The sequence below is a fragment of the Vidua chalybeata genome, chromosome 10 (genome assembly GCF_026979565.1).
Source record: "Vidua chalybeata isolate OUT-0048 chromosome 10, bVidCha1 merged haplotype, whole genome shotgun sequence".
Taxonomy (NCBI): domain Eukaryota; kingdom Metazoa; phylum Chordata; class Aves; order Passeriformes; family Viduidae; genus Vidua; species Vidua chalybeata.
This window is the reverse complement of record NC_071539.1, coordinates 8464257-8474105: the sequence shown is the minus strand read 5'-3', so window position 1 is coordinate 8474105 and position 9849 is coordinate 8464257. Positions and strand designations below refer to the sequence as shown.

Here is a 9849-nt window from a genome sequence, read left to right as displayed (position 1 = left end):
GAGACACGGCTCCACTATAAAGGTCTGTTATCTCATCAGGTCTCAGCCCCTCCGTCCTGACTGACCACCCTCATCTGCAGCACTGGCTCTCTAAGCAGAATGGTTTGGCTTGCTTGGGTGCTCTTTGGCATGCAGGTGCTTTGCTCCTGCACTGCTGCCCCTCCTGCCCAAGGAGCAGGGGCTGCCCTGCTCTGCCCCCGCTGCGATGATGCCGCAGTGGAGGAGGCTGCAGACCTGGCCCTCCGCCAGATCAATGCTGACCGAGAAGAGGGCTACGTACTCAGCCTCTACAGAATTGTCAGTGCCCTAGAACAGCCGCAGGTAAGTCACCCTCTTGCTCAATATATGCTCCTCCCTGTGTCTATTTCTCAGAAATATCTATTTGAATGAAGAAATACTTCCAAAGGCAAATGCAAAGCTCTATTCACAGGACTCCAGAGGCCATGTCAGCTTTATGCACAGACTAGAAACAATTTCATCACACTGTGGGCAATTAGAGAGCAAATCTCAGTCATGACTCTCTGCTGCAGGCCCTTGGAATAGCTCCAGGCATCAGTTCAAATTTGATATGAAACACCACTACTCTGATTTAATTTCATTTTACACCTTCCTCCCACTGCCTTGAGCAGTTGGAGTGCAAAGGCTAGTAAGTCAGAGTGTGTTTTGCACAAAAGATATGAGCACTAACAGGTGTAAACACATCCTGCTTGGGACCAAGGAATTCCTTCACAGACTTCTAAAAGATGACTCATTCTCCAGAAGAAACCTGAAACCAGTTCAAGGGCAAAAAATGCACTGGAAATACCTACAGAATATCACTTCAATTTCCTCAAGTATTGTATTTCTCTGTGTGTGCTTAATTTATGACAATTTTGTGCTACAATAACTGAATCTACTGGCACTAACTAAGGACAGCCTGAAATGAATTCACAAGGGCCTGCAGCAGATTAGGCACTATGGAAGCCTGCTGCTAGCATTCCCTGCAATGCCTGCTCACTTCCCATAAGCTTACCTGAAAGGCTTAGTTCTGAACGCTAAAGAAAATTAGGCTCGTTGCCAGATGCCTGAAGATCTGTGCTGGCAAGGATATGACATTTCTTCCTGCTGCTCTTACAAGGACATGGCACCTGCAGGCACACTGTGGACTCCAGCAACCCCAGATCTCACAGCTAAAGATGCTCTGCTGTGTTTTGTACTATGTTCTCTGTATTGCCTTGCTCAGGTGACAGAATGTGCCTGCTGAGCAACTGGATCAGGTCTCTTCACAATTTTTCTGCATGATGCAGGTGAGCTGGCCCAGAATCCACAACACCAAGCAGGGATTTAGGTGCTCAGACCCCTTCCTGGGGCTATTTCATGGAGTTTGGTACTCAGACTCCATCCTGGGGCTATTCCCTATTGAAAATAATTAGAGCCCCCTATGACCACTCTAGAGTGCAGCATGGTAGGGGCAGACATTCTGCAAACCACCTCACTTATCTCTCTACTTCTCTCTTCACCTGTGCCAAAGATATCTCAACACTGGAGAATTTTGGTCCTGGGCTGTGATTTGTCTGTCACTCAATTTCCTAAAGACTTAACTTATTGCTTTAGAGCAAGCATACTTTGTTCATCTGTGGGTTTAATTTACTTATTTACTTTTATGATTTCTTTTTTTTTTTTTTTCACCTATTATTGTATGCTGTAAATAATGTGTTTCGAGACATTGCAATAACAAACTAGACATTCTAAGCCTTTTGTCCCATGGTTGCTGGAACTGAGTACAAAAGGAGCAGTACTTATGGGTTCATGAACAGTAACATCCTTATGCCACCTCCCATTCCTCTCAAAAAAATTAAGAAGTTTTTTTTTTTTTCCCTGTGCACCAGTCAGTGGTCCTTCCTTTCACTTTCTTAAGCAGTACTGAGGATAAAAACATTTTCAAAGTTACTTCAAATTTAAATCTGCCCTTAAGCAACCTGTGGTTCAGCTTTGCTCTAATTGAAACTAATGAGCCATCTGCTATTAACTTATATGCAAGTAGGACAGAGCTTGCTTTCATACAAGATACTCATGATTAGCTTCACTGACAGGCACTTAACCAAAATTACAAAAACATGCCAAAATATTTCATTTATTTCCCTTGCACCAGGTCACCCTTATGCCACATCTCCTCTGGCTCCCAGTGCCCAGCACACATTGCAGCCTGGCACCTGCAGTGCTGAGGAAGGATCTCTTTGGCAATGGAAAGATATACAACTTTTTATTCAATACTAAGCAGATATCAAAAGGCCTTTGCATAATGGTCTTGCAATGAAAATTAAAATAAGGATGATTAAATCTTCAGTGATCTGCCGAGCTCTGAATAAGCTCCAAATTATCATTTCTCTGGGGGAGAATGATACATACAGAAGCAGGTAGACCAAAAGATGTATAGATTTTGTAACAAATTTATCTGCTTATTAGAGCTGGTATTATACAGAGACCTATAGGCAACAAGAAATACAATTTGGTCTACAATTTTGGGAGACCAAAATCTAGAAACATTTAGTGTTTCTAAGATCACCACTCTTTATAATAAATATTCATGATTCAGCTGAGGAAACCTATCTAACACCAAACACATTTGATTATAAGAACATTTCTTTAATGAGGTATTTGTGTGCTTTTGCCTCCAGAATACCTTAACAACCAGTTTGAAAGCTCAAGTCACCAGTTCCAAATATAAGACCCCTTAAAGATGTACATTTTTCTTGGTTATTTCTTCTTCATGTGGATAGTCTTAGTGATGGCTTTTTTCTTACATTTAAAGTTACAAATTTGTACCAAATGCTGCACTACTCCAAAACACATTTTCAGCAAATAGCAGTTACTCTTTGACTGGTCTTACTTTGTGTTTACTGATTTAAGCTGTATTAGCTATCATATTAAAGAGAATTATCATCATGGTGTTTAGATATCTTGTATGTAAACAGAAAATTATGATTAGTCCCTTCCACAGAAAGATCTCTGCAGCCAGGTGTGGGGATATTGCTGTGGCACTGCACAAACAGCACTGCTGCACCTCAGTGTCACTCTTTGTCAAAATAACTTTTGATCTTTCCACAGCCTTCAAATTAAACCTCAGGATTAGTGTAAGCAAGCACTGAGATCTCAGTGTAAGGCATTACCAGATCACTTTATAGAACACAAAAAAAGATAATTTGAATATACAAAAAATAGTAGAAAGCATGAGAAGTTGCATATATAAGAATAGAACTAAGAGACAATGGTAACAAAACAATTTAATAATTCTTTATATTTGTTTTAGTTTTGCCCTTTCATATTTAAAGGGTTTAGTATTACTAGTGTACATGGTAGAGCTCACATAAAATCACCATCCCTCAGATCTCTATAGGTGTGATCAGAGTAGTTTGTATCTCTCAATCTGCTCAGAACTCCAGAGCAGACACCACTTAGTGGTTTTCTAAGCAGTATGAAGACAAAAAAGCCAACAGTACTCCAGCTTCATAGGCCCTATGGACTGACATATAGTCACTGTTAAACAGAGACCAAAACTAAAGCCAAAATGATACAGATATTGGCCCCAGACTTCCACAAGACTGTTGCCCCATTTAGAGTTTTCTCCACAAACCAATGAAATCAAGCAGGGATGAATGAACACTGCTGCCATTCAGTTTTGGTTTTTCTCCCCCTGCAGCAAAGACATAATCTCAGTCTAAACATGCAGCTAACGCTCACATCTAAGTTCTTTAGGTTGTATAAATGACATCCAGCTTTCCACTAAGGATATAAATAAAACATGATCCAACTAAGCTGTATCCTTGATAAATATGCTGGAAAGGTGCTTACCCATGTCTACAGTGGAAGCAGAATGAGGAGCTGCACCATGCAGCATCTCATCTTCCTGCACTACACGATGTAAGCACTAGATATACAGAGCTGTAGTTTTAGTCCCTCCTTGTACTTCTTGCCTGGAAAGATGAGCCTGAATTGCTTTGTGCTGCAGTGAACTGAATAAAGGTTTCTGGACTTAAGCACAGGTCAGAACTGGACTGAAGCTTTATGTGAGTCTGAGACATCCATGTGACTCTGCAAGGTCTCTCACAGAACTCCCTGACAGCTGAGAGAATATTTAAGCTTCTCTATCAATGCAGCCTTTGCCTCTTTACAGCAAGTGCAAAGCTCCAGACTTGAAGAAGACACTGCCCTAAGAAATAAGATATTTCTCTCTCTAATGCCTGCTGGGAATGTTCCATGTTCGCAGTTTTTTGTTAGTTGTGGTGTTGACAATCTCATTCTTATTTCAGGCAAAATAGCATACCTTTCAGATCTGATAATAAAATGCAGTTGACAGTGAAAACATCAACATGTTTAGCCTTTATTCTTGGGTTCTGGTTGGTTCCAGAATCAGAAGAATTCAACTGACCAAAGGACTGTTCTTTCTATAAAGCTGGTTAGCTGCATGACCAAGCCTGTTCTAACAGGACCTGAATTTCACCTGATTTGCCACTTTTGTCACAGAGATGTCCAGTGCTCAGGATATCTCTGCATTCCACCTGTGTGTTTTCCATTTCTTCATCTCTCCTTTTTATGAGTCCCTACTTTGCTTGATACAAAATTGGGATGTGACCCTTTTGTTTCTTGTTTTCAGGAGATCACTGGTTCTGTCTTCTATCTCATCTTGGATGTCGTAGATACTGAGTGCCATGTACTCAGCAAAAAGTTGTGGAAGAACTGTAACACCAGACCTGCTCATTCAACTGTAAGGATTTTATTTTTCTATTTAATCTCACATATGATGAGTTATTCAGGTACTACTGATGACTGCAAAAACCCTACACTTGCATTTTTAGTGGGCAGCAAAGCTTAGAAAAAAAATTGAGGGCCATTCTATAACATCCACAATTTTACTCTGTAACCTTCTAGTCAGTTTATAGACTGGTAAGATTTATTTTAAAAAGTGGAAATTAAAAGAAAGTTTTTGACCAGAGCTAATAAAGAGACCAAACAAAATAGTCATGCTAGGACACTATTTAGAATAATGGTTTACTTTTTATAGCAACCCTATAAGAGTGTATTTTAAAGACAGCCTGTCAAGGAGGGAAGTAAAAAACCACACTTTTATATAACATGTGATTTTTGGTTTAGTTTAATTCCACTTTTATTCTGACAACTTTGCAAAAATTGCACTGAAATAGGAGAAAAAGGAAATCTCAGCAAGATAAGCTGCAAAGACAGAAAGTGGTCCAAGACTGTTGCTACAGGTGACAAAAACTGCTCTGAACAACTGAAAAAAAACTCTTAGAAAATGAAGAATGGCAAGAAACAAGGCTCTCATATATATATCTATATATAAAGTTATGATTAAATTTTCCTGGACTGCTTCTAAGGCCAATCAATTTTAACTTTTCAATGAAAAGCTAGAAAAAAAAAATTCTACTCACTTCTCATCACAGTGTTTTCAGCAGAAAAAGGGCACAAAGCCTATATGGTTTATATGGCTTCAGTGAAGCCAAGAAATGCATGTCCAGAGGCCTTGAGCACACATGTAGGAATATCTAAGAAGCTCTCAGAGAGCATACTTTCAACTCTTAAATATAAAAGCACAATGGATATTAATAGGTCAATATTTTTTTCAGCCATAAAGTCAGAGTTTTTTGTGTGCAAGGATGACCCTACTATGCCACAAAACTGATTTATGGTCCTTCCTACCACTCTCCCTATGATTATAGGGAAAAGGGGGAAAGTGGAAGACAGGTGACTGGATCCATCTGAATTATCTCTGGGTGTAAACTCTCTGAGTTGCAGACATAGAGCCAGCCCAGGACAGAGACCCAGGAGCACTCTGTGACACGTGGGCACTTCTCAGCTGCCAGAAGAGTGGCCCTGGGCAGGCCACCCAGCAGTCAAGCACTGCATCTGTATAGCTCAGAATCACACCAGGGGATGAGCTGGCCTTTTGTTTTTAAATGAGATGCTTAGAAATATGCTTCATTGTCATTTAAGTATTAACAAAACTTTTGTATTGAAAAGAATTCCAGAAATGCAAGAGGAAAATAAACCACTCCTGTCTAGGTACTAGATGATCAGTAAAGGGTACAATATTAATTGTTTCTAAATGTTCATATTGTTTTAGGTTTACGGTCAATGCAAAGCAATTATCTATATTAATCAGGCAAGAAATATTGCTCATCTGAATACTTATGAGTGCACTTTACAACCAGGTATGTCTTTAACATACTCTTTATAAGAGAACTGGAAAAAATTCTTTGCCAAATAGCATTACTTTAAATTTTAAATGTAATTATGACTCTGCAATATCTTCATTAGCTTCAGCTGCCCTGATTTTCTCAAGTCAGTGATCATAAGGCCAGGGAGGTAATGCAGCTCAAAAGAGTTCAGTAATAACTGTTTTAACCTCTGGGACACTCAGCAGAGCCTCTAGATGGGCTTTTACCCTCTGAACCAAAAAAACGTTTTTGTGGGTTTGTGAAAGGCAAGGAAAAACAGCAAGCCCACTGTGAATAGGTTGAATTTTTCCTTTGGTATCTGCCTCCACTGCAACATTTTTATGGGTCTGTAAATACATAAAGATTCAAAATTATTGAGGGGTGCAAACCACATATTCTTACTCCAGGGGAGTGGAAGACGAGTGGGCAGGGTTGGGGCATAGATGCATTTACAGTGACCTACACTGGCAATGCTTTTATGGTTATGTCCTCTCTAACAACATTGTTGTGTTTGAATAAAAAGTTCCAGGCAAATATATTTGGTCAGTGTGTCCCGACTGCCCAGTTGATGATTCTCCAACTAAGCCTGAATACTTGGAGGCTGCTGTCCGAAGCCTTGCCAAGTTCAATGGAGAGAGTGAACAAACTCATTACTTCTCAGTCCTCAATGTCACAAGAGCTTCAATGCAGGTAATCCAAGGCTCATCTGATTGGCTGAGCCCTCAAGAATCCTTCTAAATAGAATATTCCTGATCTTTGTGATCCAAGTCTCTGATTCCATTTCTTGCAAAAAGAAATGCAGAAGTCAAGACATAGACTTGCTTCCAAAGTTCAGAAAAGCTTCACTGTTTACTCTTTCTTCTTCCACCACCATGAATTCACAATTCCCTTAATAGAAATTATTTAATAAAGCACAGTCATACCTTCCAATACATACCTGTAATTCACTGAATGATTATAAGCATGGTTTAGAACTAATTTTAGACTAACAGAGAGCTCATAATCTCATGGCTAAATACTCTTTTTTTACCACAGTATTATCTAGTCTCTCTAAAATTCAGTATGTGTAGATAGCAAAGTTTTTCTTTATCTAAACTGTCTGATATTACTACAATATACTATTTAATCCCTTCAATTTTCTAACCCCAATTTCAGAAATAGTAAAATGGTCTTGTTCATTAAAACAACCAGATATTGTCAACAAGACACTAAAGAGGGTCTTTGGCTATGTAGTTCTATGTGGATGCTAATTTATGACAAAATGTAAACCCATTTCCACTACACCAATCCATGAGTTATTAAGATTGTGCATATATAAGAAGTAAAAAAATGACCAGGCAATAAAGCAGCACTGGCAAAAAAAATCACTGTAAAACAACTAACAGTAATGCCCAAGTATCACGTGTTCCTTCCATAGCAGGAGTTTTTAATAAATTTCAAGCTCAGTAGAAATTCTTTATTCTTCCTGACCCATGCACAAGTTCTAATTGCCACTGGCCTCTCATTTACAGTGGGTCATTGGTCCTGCACATTTTGTGGAGTTTTTAATTCAGGAGACATCTTGCTCCAAAGATGATGTGGTTGCTGACATCTCAGTGTGTGAGCCACTTCCACCAGAAGTAGCTGTAAGTACATTTCCTTGTATAAACACCAGTTTTCCAGATACTATGATTCCTCAGCAAATATTTAGTATTTATTTCCTTGGCTCTTTGCAGACAAGAACCAAAATCCACAGTGATCTTTTTATGGATCATAGCTCTATAGTGTCTTGCAAGTCTACAGACTGCTTTAGAATAGAGAAACATTTCAGCAAGAGTTCTGAGTTCTTACCAGAAGTCTATAAGCAAAGAAAACAAAAAAATACCATTCAGAAAAAGGTGGAGTAGCAATCACCTCACAAAATTGAATGAGTCTAAAGGATTTCCTCCAAAGAAACAGACATAGACAATAAATCACTAACAATGCATGAAGAGTATAGTCATACTACAATCAGGTCAGCTAAGGAAAACATTTAGGAACTAAAGAAAAAAAATGTAAGATAAACTGGAAAACTGTTGTCAAGAGGTAACATTTCAAGCCCCATCTTAAGTGAGATCCAAGCCATGATACTTATAGCCATAATAACTAAAGATGTATATACCTATACACAACTACTAGAAACAGTATTTTTGTCACAGTTTCTTTCACTAGTATGGCGTGAAATTGGTTCTGTGTGGAAAATTATATTATGTTTCACACAGAACTTGCCTGCATAGGGATATAGCTGCAGGAGAACTTAAGCAAACTGTTGTAGTTTGGCCTTCAGTAGCCAGCTTAGTTTTGCTATTGTGTTACCTAACCCTCCTTTGCAAACACAAGGCCTTTATCAAAACACTGCCTGCCTTTGTGAGGTTGCCAATCCCAAAATAAAAATTTGCCCAAGCTGTTTATCCCTACAAATACACTTAAAAGCTATAACTATTCAGCCTTTCATAATCACTTACTTTACAAGATAGGAGCTTAGTATCAGGGCTCCATGTGAAAAGATGCTTGTACTTTCTTCTTACAGAAAATCGGTTTCTGCAAAGGCTCCGTAGTAAACAGTCGTGCGGAACGGTTTGTCACAATATCCTGTGAAATCTTCAGTCAGCAGGTATTTCTTAATCTAATCTTAATATTGCAAGAGTAATACCCCTTTACAAAACAAGTATTGAACTTTTGAAAGCCTAGCCATTTTTAAGATTTCTTATTCACAAAGATGTGCTTCAACAAAGTGATAAGACCAGATCAGGAAGAAATCTCTCTTGTGATAAAACGGGCTGTTGTTGGGTGGATAAAAAGGCAATAGAGTGAGTATAGAGACAATCCTGCAGAATATGTTCAGAACGCCCTACAATGAAATTGTAAATCACAAAGAGAATGCAAGGGGATATTACTGTAGTTACCCAAGTTTCATGCACCCATCTCCACTGGCACAAGAAGCAGTTACATCCATTTATCCTTTGAGCTTCTGTTCTGTAGCTGGTCTTGGAGGACTAGAGATGCAGCAGATCCTTAGTGTGAGGGGTAATCTTCATATCTGAAGGAATTTGGAACTGCTTCAATTTAGATAATGCTTATTCCTTGTTATTTAGGATCCTGCCACTGAAGAGGAAAACCAGGAAGCTAATCAGACACCTGGAAAATCCATGCAGGATCAACAGGCTTCCCCTTCAGATGCCAATCCTTTTTCCCCACACCTGGAAAAAACAGTGGGCTGGGTTAAAATTCTACCCCCTTCAAATGAGGACATCACTTTCCATAGCCTAAGAGAAAGTCAAAATGAACATAAAGACAGAAAGCCAGTTCTTCCTAAGGCTGTAGGATCTGCCCACAGGTGTGATGGAGAAAAGTCTCAAGTAAACAAGCCAGATTTAACCAAACCAGTCACTGGACCCATTCTTCTCCCTTTTCCTGAAGAACCTTCTCTATCAGATTCATGTCCAGGAGAAGCAAAGCAGACAGAAGGCATCCTCCATCCTCTGATAACTAGAAAGCCTACCACAGTCTAGGCAGTGCCCAAGCACCTCAACTATCCGCAACAAAATAACAGCAAAATGGCAACACGGTTTTCAATTTGTGTAGCACCTTCAAATAAATAAATATTTTGTTACAGTCA

At 39.2% G+C, this 9849-nt stretch overlaps 1 protein-coding gene across 1 annotated transcript; it reads left to right on the top strand.

Moving 5' to 3' along the window:
* On the top strand, window positions 1–9849 carry FETUB (fetuin B). Its single transcript, XM_053952043.1, has 7 exons — window positions 1–321; window positions 4634–4744; window positions 6119–6206; window positions 6736–6902; window positions 7724–7837; window positions 8761–8844; window positions 9326–9849. Exons 1-7 carry the CDS (start codon window positions 100–102, stop codon window positions 9740–9742), a joined length of 1203 nt encoding a protein of 400 aa, XP_053808018.1. The 5' UTR covers window positions 1–99; the 3' UTR covers window positions 9743–9849.

Coding starts and splice junctions, on each gene's coding strand:
- FETUB (XM_053952043.1), top strand. CDS start 100: ATGGTTTGGCTTGCTTGGGTGCTCTTTGGCATGCAGGTGCTTTGCTCC. Junction 4,745..6,118: donor CCAGACCTGCTCATTCAACT/GTAAGGATTTTA, acceptor ATATTGTTTTAG/GTTTACGGTCAATGCAAAGC. Junction 7,838..8,760: donor CACTTCCACCAGAAGTAGCT/GTAAGTACATTT, acceptor TTCTTCTTACAG/AAAATCGGTTTCTGCAAAGG.